General features: G+C 45.1%; 2 protein-coding genes across 3 annotated transcripts in view; one reads left to right on the top strand and one right to left on the bottom strand.

Moving 5' to 3' along the window:
• Positions 1-16,688, top strand: part of PLAAT1 (phospholipase A and acyltransferase 1) — a 381,602-nt gene that overhangs the window by 201,698 nt on the left and 163,216 nt on the right. The window lies entirely within an intron of this gene.
• The window catches only part of LOC137571675 (probable cation-transporting ATPase 13A5), a 247,700-nt gene that overhangs the window by 166,002 nt on the left and 65,010 nt on the right, over positions 1-16,688 (bottom strand). Inside the window, exons 4-8 of the mRNA XM_068281173.1 lie at positions 11,314-11,384; positions 11,153-11,233; positions 10,066-10,135; positions 1,925-2,059; positions 1,757-1,829 (exon numbers count right to left, since the gene is read on the bottom strand). Of these exons, the coding sequence (XP_068137274.1) occupies positions 1,757-1,829; positions 1,925-2,059; positions 10,066-10,135; positions 11,153-11,233; positions 11,314-11,384 (430 nt within the window). The remainder of the gene's footprint in view (positions 1-1,756; positions 1,830-1,924; positions 2,060-10,065; positions 10,136-11,152; positions 11,234-11,313; positions 11,385-16,688) is intronic.

The following is a 16,688-nucleotide window of genomic DNA, read 5'->3' as shown; positions in this document are numbered from 1 at the left end:
ATGCCACCGCTTCTTTGCCACTGCTCATCTCCCGACCAGAAGGGCCACCGTCCACTCCAGGCACACCACCTCCAGACACCACGGCTGGATCTGTCTGTTTCTCTTATTTGTCTCGTCCTCCTCTCTTTCTTTCTCCTGTCCTCACTTTCTCTGTCTCTTCCTCCTGCCTCTCTCTCTTCTGTCACTTTCAGCTTTCTCTTACTCCTGTCTCTCTCTCTTCTGTATCTTTCTCTCCCTCTCTCCACTCTCTCTTCCTCCTGTTGCTCTCTTCTGTCTCTCTCAGCTCTCTCTTCCTCTTGTCTATCTCTCTTTTCTGTCTCTCCCTCCTGCCTCTCTCTCTTCTGTCTCTTTCAGCTCTCTCTTCCCACTGTCTCTCTCTCTACTGTCTCTTTTTCTGTCTCTCTCCACACTCTCTTCCTCCTGTCTCTTTCTTCTGTCTCTCTCATCTCTCTCTTCCTCCTGTCTCTCTCTTTTTCTGTCTCTTCCTCTTATCTCTCTCTCATCCTCCTCTCTCTCACCTCTGTCTCTTCCTCCGGTCTCTCTCTATCTTCTGTCTCTCTCTCTCTCTCTCCTCTGTTTCTTCCTCCTGCCTCTCTCTCCTGTCTCTTTCTCACCCCTCTTTCTTCCTCCTGTCTCCTTTACTGTCTCTCTCGCTTTCTCTTTCTTCTTTCTCTGTCTCTTCCTCCTGTCTCTCTCTTCCTCCTGCCTCTCTCTCTCTCTTTTCTCTCTCTCTCTCTCTCTCCTCTGTGCCATTCTCTCTGTCTATCTCCTCTGTCTCTTCCTCTTGTCTCTCTCTCTCCCCTCTGTCTTGTTCTCTCGGTCTCTCCTCTGTCTCTTCCTCCTGTCTCTCTCTCCCCTCTGTCTTGTTCTCTCTGTCTCTCCTCTGTTTCTTCCTCCTGTCTCTCTCTCTCTCTGCTCTGTCTCATTCTCTCTGTCTCTTCCTCATGTCTCTTTCTCTTCTCTGTCTCTTTCTCTGTCTCTCTCAGCTCTCTCTTCCTCCTGTCTCGCTCTCCCCTCTGTCTCTTACTCCTGTTTTTCTCTCTCCTCTGTCTTGTTCTCTCTGTCTCTTCCTCCTGTCTCCCTCTCTCCTCTTTTTCTTCCTCCTGCCTCTCTCTCCTCTGTCTTGTTCTCTCTGTCTCTCCTCTATCTCTTCCTCCTGTCTCTCTTTCTCCTCTGTCTCTTCCTCCTGTTTCTCTTTCTCCTCTGTCTCTTCTTTCTGTCTCTCTCTCTCCTCTGTCTCTTCTTTCTGTCTCTCTCTCCTCTGTCTCTTCCTCCTGTCTCTCTCTTCCCTCTGTCTCTTCCCCCTGTCTCTCTCTCTTCCCTCTGTCTCTTCCTCCTCTCTCTCTCTCTCTCTCTCTCTCTCTTCCTCCCGTTTCTCTCCCCCTACCTCCTGTCTCTCACTCATACCTAGCTAGCCTATACTGGGCGACACCTGTACCTTGCTAGCCCATCCCGGGGGACACCTGTACCTAGCTATCCTATACTGGGGGACACCTGTACCTAATCTGCAGGGGATTCCACAGATTTTATACTAATGTGTGGGGGAAGGGCCCAGGCCTGATGATGTGTGAGGAGCCCCAGAATTTCTGTTGGCGGCCCTGTTGCCAATAGACATTCAGTCCTGTTGCTGTGTTAGACACAGCTCGTAAGCATGTGTGTTATTTCACAGATCTTGGGTAGGAAGAACAATTGCTATTTTCTATGTTTCAAAAGTGTATGTAGCTATTTGACTGTAATCGCCATTTATGCTTCTTACCTCCTTTTCTTTGAAGGACAGTCACCCTAACGTTGTTATGGGATTCCACCATATGATGCAGTTTAACAGATTGCTATAGGAGTGAAGAAAAGGGACACAATTCAAGATCATTTTTAAAAAAATGTACGATAAAATGTGAACAAATAAAAGCTGAAAAATCATATTTACCATCCTTAAGAGGTAAATGGTTGCAAGAACAGACAAAACTGTCATCATTAGTATAGCCATAGAATATTCAATATAGCCAGTTGCCAGCCATACACTTATGGAGTACACTTCAAAAAAGTAAAATGGATTCAATATCTGTGAAAATATAAAAGTAGAATTAATGCACAATGTAGTAAATTCAACAAATTGCAGTTTACAAGAGTAAAAGAGTATAACTAAAGGCTCAACCGTTTCTGGCCATTGTGGTCATATTCAGGACACTCTCAAGCAAGATAATGTGATTCCACATTCCAGCAGCACATGGCATTATATAGTAACCCAGATTGGTGAACATAAGCTGATTATGCTATTGTTCCCCAAGGTGTGACTGTGCTTATGATATGATACAATATGCAAGGGTACCTATCTGCAGCAAGTCTGACCCTGCTCTCACTATCACTGCAGCCAGAGAATGAATCCAATCTGGCCACCACAATTGCATTTTAATAGGGGGGTGGGTGGTCCAGGAGGGGGTACTAACTGATTGGCTGCCAAGTTTCTGCTGACTGTGAGGTAAGGGTCAAAGTTTAGATAAATGATGATGTATAGGGGGCGGGTCGAACATGCGAAATGTTCGCCACGAATGTGAAAAGCGGAAGTTTTCAGAATCCTGTTTGCTGGCGAACAGTTTGGGCCATCTTTAGCGGCATGTGACATAATGAAATAAACCTGTGTATGTACAGTGCAAAACATGTTAATAACCAGGTTGTTTTTCTATTTTTATTTTGCTGCCTAAATGAGTTTATTTTCAGGCATGCAAGTGACAGGTTCTGTTGTGTCGGTATGTGTGGGGACTATAATAAATTTCACTAATAAACAAATTACAATCATAAAAGTTTTTCCAGCAGAATAAAACTTCTGTAGGCAGAGGAGAGATAGAAAAGGGTCACTAGTTCATGTATTTTAACTCTGACACTTAATGGTTGATCAGAGACAATAAAACATTCAATCTACTTTGTAAATGTTTAAATATAAAATAAAACCATGGGCTATTAAAAAAAAGGTCATTTTTACGTGTAGAAGAATAAATACATTCCTCATCAGTTTATTTGTGCCTTGGCTTCACTTTAAGGAAGCTCCTTGAAACTATGAAGGATCCAATTTTTGTGTCAAAAATGAACACCACTGCACTGTGCAGTAAGTAAGGCAAAATTAGAATGATTGTAAGTGATTTGATTTTAGTAGTGTTGCTTGTGTGTACCAAAATTCATGGAAATCATGTGCCAAAGCAAAAGGTGATCACAACAAATCAGAGCCTAACAAATGGTCTCAACAAATCAAAATAATCACATGCTTCTCTGCGAGTACTAGACTGGTACAAGTAAATACCGTATATACTCAGCTATAAGTCGAGAAAATTAGTTTTGATCTACTTTTGTGAAGTAGGGGGTCGACTTATAATCACGTCAGACCTAAATTTCTGACTTGTAGCTGAGTATCAAGCGACCCCTCTGCTCTGCCTCTGCTGCATTCTGTCCCCCTAGTGTTGCCAGCCAGCCAGATTGTTTTCCCCTGCTCTGCAAAGATTCCTAGATGCCACAATGCCACTCCCCCGTGCAAGCAGGAGAATGGACTGACCCCCGTTCAGCATGTGATGCTCTGGCGGTAGTGTTGGGCGAACAGTGTTCGCCACTGTTCGGGTTCTGCAGAACATCACCCTGTTCGAGTGATGTTCGAGTTCGGCCGAACACCTGATGGTGTTCGGCCAAACTGTTCGGCCATATGGCCGAACTAAGAGCGCATGGCCGAACGTTACCCGAACGTTCGGCTAGCGCTGTGATTGGCCGAACGGGTCACGTGTAGTGTTGGGCGAGCATCTAGATGTTCGGGTTCGGGCCGAACATGGCCGCGATGTTCGGGTGTTCGAGCCGAACTCCGAACATAATGGAAGTCAAGGGGGACCCGAACTTTCGTGCTTTGTAAAGCCTCCTTATATGCTACATACCCCAAATTTACAGGGTATATGCACCTTGGGAGTGGGTACAAGAGGGAAAAAAATTTAGCAAAAAGAGCTTATAGTTTTTGAGAAAATCGATTTTAAAGTTTCAAAGGGAAAACTGTCTTTTAAATGCGGGAAATGTCTGTTTTCTTTGCACAGGTAACATGCTTTTTGTCGGCATGCAGTCATAAATGTAATACATATAAGAGGTTCCAGGAAAAGGGACTGGTAACGCTAACCCAGCAGCAACACACGTGATGGAACAGGAGGAGGGTGGCGCAGGAGGAGAAGGCCACGCTTTGAGACACAACAACCCAGGCCTTGCATGAGGACAAGAAGCGTGCGGATAGCAATTTGCATTTTGTCGCCATGCAGTCATAAATGTAATACAGATGAGAGGTTCAATAAACAGGGACCGGAAACGCTAACCCATCACAGATGTTCATTGTTCATGTTACTTGGTTGGGGTCCGGGAGTGTTGCGTAGTCGTTTCCAATCCAGGATTGATTCATTTTAATTTGAGTCAGACGGTCTGCATTTTCTGTGGAGAGGCGGATACGCCGATCTGTGACAATGCCTCCGGCAGCACTGAAACAGCGTTCCGACATAACGCTGGCTGCCGGGCAAGCCAGCACCTCTATTGCGTACATTGCCAGTTTGTGCCAGGTGTCTAGCTTCGATACCCAATAGTTGAAGGGTGCAGATGGATTGTTCAACACAGCTATGCCATCTGACATGTAGTCCTTGACCATCTTCTCCAGGCGATCGGTGTTGGAGGTGGATCTGCACGCTTGCTGTTCTGTGTGCTGCTGCATGGGTGTCAGAAAATTTTTCCACTCCAAGGACACTGCCGATACCATTCCCTTTTGGGCACTAGCTGCGGCTTGTGTTGTTTGCTGCCCTCCTGGTCGTCCTGGGTTTGCGGAAGTCAGTCTGTCGGCGAACAACTGGCTAGAGGAGGGGGAGGATGTCAATCTCCTCTTTAAAGTCTCCACAAGGGCCTGCTGGTATTCTTCCATTTTGCCCTGTCGGACTCTTTCTTCAAGCAGTTTTGGAACATTGTGTTTGTACCGTGGATCCAGAAGGGTATAAACCCAGTAATTGGTGTTGTCCAGAATGCGCACAATGCGTGGGTCACGTTCAATGCAGTCCTAGGCCGAAGAGGTCATAGCCTAGGGTCACAAAAACCTGTTTATTTGGGCTATTTCAATGGTAGTGGTGGTGACGTACATAAATCTCAGCCATGGCCGTTAGCAACGTTTGAATTTCACGAAATGTCTCATGCAGGTAGAAGACATATTGTTAGACTTGGATTCCAAAGATGGGGTCCCTACATCTCTGCAAAACAGAGTTACAGGGGTCCAAATTTGGTAAAATCCCCCATAGGCTTTCATTGGGCCTCCTATTTACAGTTCCAAAATCTCACATCTTTTCAAAGGGCAATTGATCAGCAGTGGCAAATTTTCTAGCATTGTAGGGACCCTTAGTGGGAACATGACTGGTGAGTTTCGGGCCCCTAGGCTGAAGAGGTCATAGCCTAGGGTCACAAAAACCTGTTTATTTGGGTTATTTCAATGGTAGTGATGGTGACGTACATAAATCTCAGCCATGGCCGTTAGCAACGTCTGAATTTCACGAAATGTCTCATGCAGGTAGAAGACATATTGTTAGACTTGGATTCCAAAGATGGGGTCCCTACATCTCTGCAAACCAGAGTTACAGAGGTCCAAATTTGGTAAAATCCCCCATAGGCTTTCATTGGGCCTCCTATTTACAGTTCCAAAATCTCACATCTTTTCAAAGGGCAATTGATCAGCAGTGGCAAATTTTCTAGCATTGTAGGGACCCTTAGTGGGAACATGACTGGTGAGTTTCAGGCCCCTAGGCCGAAGAGGTCATAGCCTAGGGTCACAAAAACCTGTTTATTTGGGTTATTTCAATGGTAGTGATGGTGACGTACATAAATCTCAGCCATGGCCGTTAGCAACGTCTGAATTTCACGAAATGTCTCATGCAGGTAGAAGACATATTGTTAGACTTGGATTCCAAAGATGGGGTCCCTACATCTCTGCAAACTAGAGTTACAGGGGTCCAAAATTGGTAAAATCCCCCATAGACTTTCATTGCCTCCCTATTTCACTTTCCAAAATCTCACATCTTTTCAAAGGGCAATGGCTCAGCAGTACCAAATTTTCTAGCATTGTAGGGACCCTTAGGGGGAACATGACTGGTGAGTTTCGGGCCCCTAGGCCAAAGAGGTCATAGCCTAGGGTCACAAAAACCTGTTTATTTGGGCTATTTCAATGGTAGTGATGGTGACGTACATAAATCTCAGCTATGGCCGTTAGCAACGTCTGAATTTCACGAAATGTCTCATGCAGGTAGAAGACATATTGTTAGACTTGGATTCCAAAGATGGGGTCCCTACATCTCTGCAAACCAGAGTTACAGGGGTCCAAAATTGGTAAAATCCCCCATAGACTTTCATTGCCTCCCTATCTCACTTTTCAAAATCTCACATCTTTTCAAAGGGCAATGGCTCAGCAGTACCAAATTTTCTAGCATTGTAGGGACCCTTAGGGGGAACATGACTGGTGAGTTTCGGGCCCCTAGGCCAAAGAGGTCATAGCCTAGGGTCACAAAAACCTGTTTATTTAGGCTATTTCAATGGTAGTGATGGTGACGTACATAAATCTCAGCTTTGGCCGTTAGCAACGTCTGAATTTCACGAAATGTCTCATGCAGGTAGAAGACATATTGTTAGACTTGGATTCCAAAGATGGGGTCCCTACATATCTGCAAACCAGAGTTACAGGGGTCCAAAATTTGTAGACTTTAGAGAGGAGATTGACATCCTCCCCCTCCTCTAGCCAGTTGTACGCCGACAGACTGACTTCCGCAAACCCAGGACGACCAGGAGGGCAGCAAACAACACAAGCCGCAGCTAGTGCCCAAAAGGGAATGGTATCGGCAGTGTCCTTGGAGTGGAAAAATTTTCTGACACCCATGCAGCAGCACACAGAACAGCAAGAGTGCAGATCCACCTCCAACACCGATCGCCTGGAGAAGATGGTCAAGGACTACATGTCAGATGGCGTAGCTGTGTTGAACAATCCATCTGCACCCTTCAACTATTGGGTATCGAAGCTAGACACCTGGCACAAACTGGCAATGTACGCAATAGAGGTGCTGGCTTGCCCGGCAGCCAGCGTTATGTCGGAACGCTGTTTCAGTGCTGCCGGAGGCATCGTCACAGATCGGCGGCGTATCCGCCTCTCCACAGAAAATGCAGACCGTCTGACTCAAATTAAAATGAATCAATCCTGGATTGGAAACGACTACGCAACACTCCCGGACCCCAACCAAGTAACATGAACAATGAACATCTGTGATGGGTTAGCGTTTCCGGTCCCTGTTTATTGAACCTCTCATCTGTATTACATTTATGACTGCATGGCGACAAAATGCAAATTGCTATCCGCACGCTTCTTGTCCTCATGCAAGGCCTGGGTTGTTGTGTCTCAAAGCGTGGCCTTCTCCTCCTGCGCCACCCTCCTCCTGTTCCATCACATGTGCTGCTGCTGGGTTAGCGTTACCGGTCCCTTTTCCTGGAACCTCTTATATGTATTACATTTATGACTGCATGCCGACAAAAAGCATGTTACCTGTGCAAAGAAAACAGACATTTCCCGCATTTAAAAGACAGTTTTCCCTTTGAAACTTTAAAATCGATTTTCTCAAAAACTATAAGCTCTTTTTGCTAAAAAATTTTTCCTCTTGTACCCACTCCAAAGGTGCACATACCCTGTATATTTGGGGTATGTAGCATGTAAGGAGGCTTTACAAAGCACAAAAGTTCGGGTCCCCATTGACTTCCATTATGTTCGGAGTTCGGCTCGAACACCCGAACATCGCGGCCATGTTCGGCCTGTTCGGCCCGAACCCGAACATCTAGATGTTCGCCCAACACTAGACTGGCGGCTGTTGGGGTAGGAGCTGATCACTGTGCCCCATTGTACCTGTTAAAATGGATAACGCAGCTCTCTCCCTGGCACTTGGTGCATAAACAGTGCTGACACTTCAAGGGGGAGCGGCAGTTAGATAGGCTGGGCATGGGAAAGTGATGCAGTTGGTGGGGCAGAGCTTACATTGCCGGTGTCCTGTCAAGAAAAGCTGCTTGCATCAGGGACAGGCTGATGAGGACAGTGATCGGTGGCTAAAATGGGGGATTTAGAGCGGCTTCTGCACGGGTAGGAGCTTTCTGCGCAGGCAAGCAGCTTTTCTTGATAGGACACTGGTGATTTAAGCTCCGCCCCTACCAGCCGCATCACTGTCCCATGCCCAGCCTAACTAATTGCCGCTCCCCCCTGATCCCAGGCAGCCAGCAGGTATCCATCTCAGCCAGTTCTGAGGCAAGATACCTGGAACAATTAACCCTTACAATCTGCAAGCATGTTTCCAACACTGTGCTGCTCTTAATGTTATGTATTAACACATTAACAGCAGCACAGTGGGGGAAGATGCATGGAGATCATGCAGGGTCATTTGCTCCAGGTATCTGGCCTCATACATGTGAAAACAACATATACAAAATGTACAGTAATCTCCTTAAAGGATAATTATCACAAAATATATTTAAAAAAGATATTAAATATATTTAAGAAAAGGACGACTACTATCTTTGTAGGGAGTTGCGCAGTGGGTCGACTTGAGAAATCAACAAATTCCAGCTTAAGACGGTCAAATATTGGGGTGGACTTATACACGAGGTCGACCTATATTTGAGTATATACGGTAACACTACTAAAACTCTACTTTAAGGGATGTGATGGGTTTGACATAGTTTTTGACAATTCAGACAAATGTGAGTTAAATAAGGATGCAATCAAAGGGGGTGGAGATATTAGCCAAGAGATCCTGATACTTTAATTTTAGCTGTTGGTAAGTCGAAAGATTAAGTTGTGTAAACTTTATTTTGGAGTTTGCTCTCAGTGGATATTTCCTGGTTATATCTGCTGCTGAACTCAGTGATAGACTGGGAGGCGAACTGGATTTCCCAGTCTATCACTTCCTGTGACTTTATGAACTAGGAAGAGAGTCACCCAAAGTTTTTAAATGTTATGTTTACAGTAACAAACAATACAATAACTTTGCAGGAACTGTAAAATGTATCTAACCCCAGGCACTCTGAATCCCACACATACACAGGGGAGGCACTCTGCATCACAAAGATACACGGGGAGGCACTCTACATCCCACACATACACAGATGAGGCACTCTGTATCACACAGATACACATGTGAGGCACTCTGCATCACACATACACAGGGGAGGCACTCTGAGTCTGGATCACACACAAACATAGGGGAGGCACTCTGCACTACACACATACATAGGGGAGGTGCTCAGCATCACACACATACACAGAGGATGCACTCTGCATCACACACATACACAGAGGAGGTACTCTGTATCACCCAGATGCACAAGGGAGGTGCTCTGCATAACACACATACACAGGGGAGGCACGTTGCATCGCACACATACACAGGGGAGACACTCTGCATCACACACATACACAGGGGAGGCACTTTGCATTACACAGATACAGAGGGGAGGCACTTTACATTACACACACAGGGGAGGCACTCTGCATCACACATATATACAGGGGAGGCACTCTGAATCAAACACATACACAGGGGAGGCACTCTGCATCACACACATACACAGGGGTGGCACTCTGCATTACACACATACACAGGGGAGGCACTATGCATTACATATGTACACAGGGAGGCACTCTGTATCACACACTTACTTTTGTTCATTTGTTTTTAATACAAATATATTGTGTGTACCTAACACACGGAAGAGAAAAGTGTAGTAGAAAAAGCTTTGAAAAACTGTACATACTTTTGCACATAGCTTTCTTTGTATGCTGTCTAGAATGTGCATTCTTCAATGCCATGTCAAATCAAGTATAGTAGGGTAAGGCAAACAACTGAGTTTACAAACCATAAGTGTCTAAAACAGTATCTCTTACATTCACACTCTCCATCCGCTGCACATGGCTAAAGCAACCGACGATTCACCTCACTTATAACTAGAACAATACTACTTGAATTGACATAAACATAATCCCACTTCTTCTGACATTACCTCCTTAAATAGCAGTTTCCATATTGGGATAATTTCTACTTCTATCGTGTTTTGTCCACTTAATTTTTGCCTTGATGTTAAAAAATAAGAGTAAAAGAATAAATAAATAAATAAATGTAAAGAAAACTACAAGACTTTTTTTTTTCAAAAACAAGTTTAAGTTATTCATACTGGTAAGCTAGGCGATCAGAGCAGCTCTTCTATTCATAGTGAAGGATTACAATAGGGTTCAGCTCTCATTGGCCATAGTGGTGGAGTATTAGACTAGTGCCGTATACTGGGGCTCTAGGGGCCCACTGCAGTGTCTACAGCAATCTGTGATTAACATTCATAATCCACAATCAATCCCTGCTTTCCTAAATTCCTATACTGAGGGCAACAATACCAGGCTGTACACACTGGAAGTATTTTTTTTTATACTGCATGGCCAGCCCTTCCAATGCCTGTTTTGAGGAAAGGGGGGGGGGGGGGGGGAGAAGGGGGCATCCAAAGTTTTCCAGGGGGGGGGGGGCAGTGATTTCTAGCTATGCCCCTGGTAGGTAGGGCAAGTTTCGTGCACAGATTTATAGGCCAGGCACAGAATTTTGAAACTTATCCTTAAGAGGATAGGGAGCCAGTGCAGGGAGTTTCAGAGAGGGGATGTGGATGCGGAGCAGTGAGGAGAATGGATGAGTCTGGCAGCCACATTCATATCTGATTGAAGGTGGGCAATGCGATCCAAGTGGAGGCCAGTTGCAGTAATCAAGGCGGGGGATTATAAGGGCATGGATGAGCAGCTTGGTAGTGTCAGGAAGAGGCAGATCTTGGTGATACTGTGGAGGTGGAAATGAATGTGTGAATAAATGTCTGTAACTTTAATTTCACAACTTTTCTATGGATGCCATAGAAGATGCTCCCTTCTTGGTAGGATATATGGAAACACAATGCAGCTCCGTCCCTATGTAATTTCATAATAGTTGGCAAATAATAGCACACAAACACTGCATTATTGATTGCGGCCAATTTTAGACTTTTGTTTTGTAATTTTCTGTGTATATGTGTGCATGCATGAGTTAAAACAATGAATAACGGTAAATTGTACACATACCTGGCAATGTGTTCCTCCTGACTTAAACCCAACCCATACATTGTGTGTATATCGGAACATGAAAGGTTCTCTTCCAGGACCCTAAACCAAATGAATTTGCACATTTTATAAAAAAAAAATAAAAAATCATTGGCAAAATGTTATCACATGGAAAAACCTACCCAGTTTTTTTGAACAAGCCTTCAAGTGGATTCCAAACATAGATAGTTTTCTGCACCCTGATGGACCGGACCTGCAGAATTATTATATATATATATAAAAAAATATTATTTACAACTGAATGCCTGAATTAGGAAACTGTAGATAATGGCCTCAATTCACTAAGCTTATCTCCTGTCTTTAATAACGTTTCTCTAGTTATCACCATGGTGACAAGGCATGTAGTACTCAGGAAACATTTGACCTCAGGCATACCTAAAGTTAACTCTTCTGTCTTTAAGTTAACTCTTCAATCCTTAAAATAACTCCAGAGTTAAAGACAGGTTGTTAATTAACGGTGTGTGAAAATAACTACAGAGAAGGTAACTTACTACAGAGGAGGTAAATTAACTACAGAGGAGGTAACTTAAGGAATGAAGAGATAAGATAACTCTCTCACTGTGTGGAGGTAAGTTTTCTATTGCCTTATTATCTCCAGCATGATCTTAGTGTCAATTCACTAAGATCATACTGGAGATAATAAGGCAAGAGAAAACTTACCTCCACACAGTGAGAGAGTTATCTTATCTCTTCATTCCTTAAGTTACCTCCTATGTAGTTAAGTTACCTCCTCTGTAGTTAAGTTACCTCCTCTGTAGTTAAGTTACCTCCTCTGTAGTTATTTTCACACGCAGTTAATTAACAACCTGTCTTTAACTCTGGAGTTATTTTAAGGATTGAAGAGTTAACGTAAAGACAGAAGAGTAAACTTTTTTATTATTTATTTATTTATTGTATTTATAAAGCGCCAACATATTACACAGCGCTGAACATTAATTTAGGTTACAGACAATATTTAGGGGTGACATACAGCAATATGACAATACAGGAATAATAGAAAACCAGATCACACGGCACAGTATGAGTGCCAGGTAATGCTTAGTCATTGGATTGAGCATGTAGATTAGGCAAGTTAGGTTCACTCAGATGCATAGCATGGGTTCACAGTAATGGAGGTGCATGATCAGGTAGGACACAGAAGGAGGAGGACCCTGCCCAAAGGCTTACAATCTAGAGGGAGAGGTAAGGACACGAACGGTAGGGGACCAGAGTTCAGCTGTAGGTTTAGAGCACTTGTGAGGGGTACTAGGCCAGAGTGAAAAGGTGAGTTTTGAGGGCTGTCTTGAAGATGTTGAAGGAGGGGGCTGCCCTAATGGGTGGAGGTAGGGAGTTCCATAGTGTTGGAGCAGCTCTTGAGAAGTCCTGGAGGCGTGCATGGGACTGGATGATGCGGGGGGCGGTTAGGCGAAGTTCATTGGAAGAGTGGAGTGAGCGGCTAGGTGTGTACCTCTGAGTAAGATCGGAAATGTAGGTTGGACAAGTTTTGTGGACAGATTTGTAGGTCAGACACAGTATCTTGAATTTGATTCTGGACTGGATAGGAAGCCAGTGGAGGGATTCTAGGAGGGGATCTGCCGTGGTGGAGCGATGGGAACAGTGGATAATTCTGGCTGCCGCATTCATGATGGACTGCAGTGGGGCTGTTCGGGTCAAAGGGAGACCAGATAGCAGGGCATTGCAGTAGTCAAGGCGGGAAATTATGAGGGCATGGATGAGGAGTTTGGTGGTGGCAGAGGTCAGGAAAGGGCGAATCTTACAGATGTTACAAAGGTGGAAGTTGCAGGACTTTGTGAGGTTTTGGATGTGGGAAGTGAAGGAGAGTGCGGAGTCCAGGGTGACACCCAGACAACGGGCTTGAGAGGTAGGGCGAATGGTAGTGTGGTTAACAGTGACATGCACATCTGGGAGGTTCGTGGATGGCCGGGGTGGGAAGATCATAAATTCCGTTTTGTCTAGATTTAGTTTCAGGACCTAGCGGACATCCAGGAGGAGATGGCTGATAGGCAGGAGGAGACCTTGTCCATGGTAGTGGTGGATATGTCAGGGGTGTGGAGGTAGATCTGGGTGTCATCTGCATACAGATGATAGTTAAAACCCATGGAGGAGATAACCTTGCCAATGGAGGATGTGTATAGCGTGAACAGTAGGGGGCCAAGGACCGAACCTTGGGGGACTCCCACTGAGAGGTGGTTGGGGGTGGACGAGGACTCATTGAAGGCGGTCGTGAAGGAGCGGTTGGAGAGGTAGGATGAAAGACAGGGCGAGATCGTGAATGCCCAAGGACTGGAGGGACTGGAGGAGTAGGGGATGATCTACTGTGTCAAAAGCTGCTGAAAGGTCAAGGAGGAGGAGAATGGAGTATTTACCTTCAGCTTTAGCTAAGGCAAGGTCATTGACCACTTTGGTGAGAGCAGTTTCGGTTGAGTGAGCAGGCCGAAATCCAGATTGCAGTGGGTCTAGGAGTAAGTTGGCATTGAGGTACTGGGTCAGGCGTTTGTGAACCAGACGCTCCAGGAGTTTTGAGGCAAAGGGGAGGAGGGAGATAGGACGGTAGTTAGAGGGTAGCGAGGGGTCGAGGGAGGGTTTCTTGAGCAGGGGTAGTACAGTGGCCTGCTTGAAGTCTGAGGGGAAGGTGCCTGTGGATAGGGAGAGGTTGAACAGGGTAGTGAGGACTGGGGCCAATTCCGTGAAGTGAGGCTGGAGTAAATCAGAAGGGATGGAGTCAAGGGGCGAAGTAGTGGTATGGGAAGTCTACAGTAGGTGGTTGACTTCCTCGGTGGTAGTAGAAGTGAAGGATGTGAGGGGAGAATAGGGTGGAGGAGGAGCTGGTTGGGAGGGGGTGGGAGGTGAAGATTGGAGATTGGATATTTCTTGGCGGATGGAGACAATTTTGTTGGTGAAGTGGGTGGCTAAATCTGTGGCAGAGAGGGAGGAAACGGAGGGTGGGGGGGTGGGTTTAAGCAGGGAGTTGAAAGTGGCAAAAAGATGCCGGGGATTGGAAGCTTGTGCTCCGATAAGCTTGGTAAAGTATTCCTGAGCAAGGGCAGCGTGGAACTGCAGCAGGTTGGTCTTGTACTGTAGGAAATCCTGGTTAAGTCTAGTTTTTCTCCATTTCCGTTCAGTGGCACGTGGTTTCCTCTGGAGGTTGCGAGTATGGGTAGTGCGCCAGGGCTGGGGGTTAGGGGGTCGGTGGCGGCGAAATATTGGTGGAGCAGCTTTCTCTAGGGCTGATGAGAGAGTTTGGCGATACTGAGCTGCAGCAAGATTAGGACAGGTTAGGGTGGGGAGAGTGGAGGAGAGGGCATGGAGGGGGTCAGCAAGGACGCTAGGGTTGAGCTTGCGTAGGTCTCGCTGCCATCGACCAGGTGGGTAATTTGGAGGTGCTTGTCGTGAGGAGGTTGAAGGTGAGAAGGTGATGGTCTGAGGGTGGAAAGGGTGCGATGTCAAGGTCTGCAATGGTGGTGGATTTAGTGAATATAAGGTCGAGAGTGTGACCTGCAGTGTGAGTGGGGGTGTTGGCATGTTGTACTAGTCCAAGTGAGTTGGCAATGGTGAGTAGCCGGGTCACAGCGGAGCTCTAGGCTTCATCGATGGGAATATTGAAATCCCCAAGGATGATGGTGGGGAGGTCAGAAGAGAGAATGTGAGGGAGCCAGGAGGCAAGGTCATCGAGAAATTGTGGGGTGGAGCCCGGAGGGCGGTATAAGACCGCAACAATGGCAGGGAGGGGGTGGTAGAGGCGGATGGTGTGGGTCTCAAATGATGTGAATTGTAGAGAGGTAGGTGGGGTGTGGACACGGAAGGTGCAGGATGGTGAGAGGAGCAGACCCACCCCTCCCCCGGTCCTATTGTCTGGTCTGGGGGTGTGACTGAGGTGAAGCCCCCCGTAGGAGAGGGCAGCCTCTGCGGCAGAGTCAGAGGAGGTGAGCCATGTCTCAGTGAGTGCGAGGATGGTGAGGGATTTGGAGAGGAAGAGGTCGTGGACTGCTGTAAGTTTATTGCGGACGGATCTGGCATTCCAGAGACCGCAGGGTAGGGGGAGCATGTGTTTGTGGGTGGGATGGATGGAAATAAGGTTGGAGCGAGGATGGGTGTTGAGGTTATTTGTGGACAGAGGGCTGTGAAGTGTATGAAGCAGGTCAGCAGGGGATGCTTGTCTAGCAGCAGGCTGGTATTATGGCATGTCCATTGCACTCTGGTCATTACAAGTATTATGTACACTATGGCCTCAATTGGCCATAGTGTACATAATACTTGTAATGACCAGAGTGCAATGAACATGCCATAATAAAAAAAGGTCTGTGGACATGCCATAATGGGCCATATCCTATTAACTTTTCCCTGAGAGATAATTTGATATTTTCTGTAAAAGATAATTGTTCAGCACTTAGCAATTAATTAAGTGCTAAAAAGTGGGTAAAAAGGTAAAATCAACCTTATTCTGAGTAAGTTCTTGCTTGGTGGCAGCTTTAGAGTCTAAGAATGTTATTCCTCAGGTCTCAGTTGCGAAAATTTTGAGGACAATTTTGGTTGTATGTATTCTGAAGACTTGCCTAAAGTAGTGGATATCCTTTTGATATGACTTTTAATGAATGGTATAACGGGTCCTGCCATTGTTTCTCTATTGGGATTTCGCATAGTTTCAGGAATACCAGTCTGATTAATTTTCTTTTAACTTAATTGCCTTATTTTATAAATGTTGCTCTCTTAGCTTGTGCAGTAGCATCTTATTTCTAGTAGCATCTTATCTTTTGTTATTTGGTTATTATAGTATATAATAAGGTAAATAGCAGAGACAAGCTGCAACAAGAACTGAGTAAGTTAATTAATCAAGAAAAGCTTTTAAAATACAATACAAGTAATGGAAAAGGTCAGTGTAGCAGTAACAACAAATATTAATGTAGTAATTTAAGAATAAATATTCAACAGAAATGTTAATATGAGGTGGAGGTTTTCTGGAATCACAGGCAACTGAAGCAGAGTGTTCTGGCTCGAGCTTGCTGATTCAGAGAAAAAAGTTTGAAACATGCAAAACATCTATAAAAGGTTTCTACAGGTGTATCCTACTACATACCAGAGTAAACGGTGAAAGCTATGTAAAATATACATAAACTATGCAACTGCAAAATAATGTCTATAGCATACAGCATAAAATAAGCAAGCTTCTAATTTTTATTATTCCCATGTATACTCTCTGAGGCTTATCTGGGAGAAATGCAAGGCAGGGGGAAAAAAATGGATTCTGCAGGTTTACAACAGGCTTACAGTAATATGATATGATGGTCAGAAGTCCCACTTAGTCATTTTAACTGTAAACTGCAAGATAATTACAGACTTCAGAAATCCTGAGCAGCTGCTCTAAGTGAGAGTTCACACTTGTATGTGTGGAATATGCAAATGTTTTCTCACATATGAATTTTTGTACACTATGCACATTTGTGTGTCACACAGCTGGTGCATTTTGCCACAGTAGCTGATGATTTTCAATGAGAAAATG

This window comes from Hyperolius riggenbachi, chromosome 4 (assembly GCF_040937935.1).
Source record: "Hyperolius riggenbachi isolate aHypRig1 chromosome 4, aHypRig1.pri, whole genome shotgun sequence".
Lineage (NCBI taxonomy): Eukaryota > Metazoa > Chordata > Amphibia > Anura > Hyperoliidae > Hyperolius > Hyperolius riggenbachi.
The sequence above is the reverse complement of the archived record's forward strand: the minus strand, read 5'-3'. Positions and strand labels throughout refer to the sequence as shown.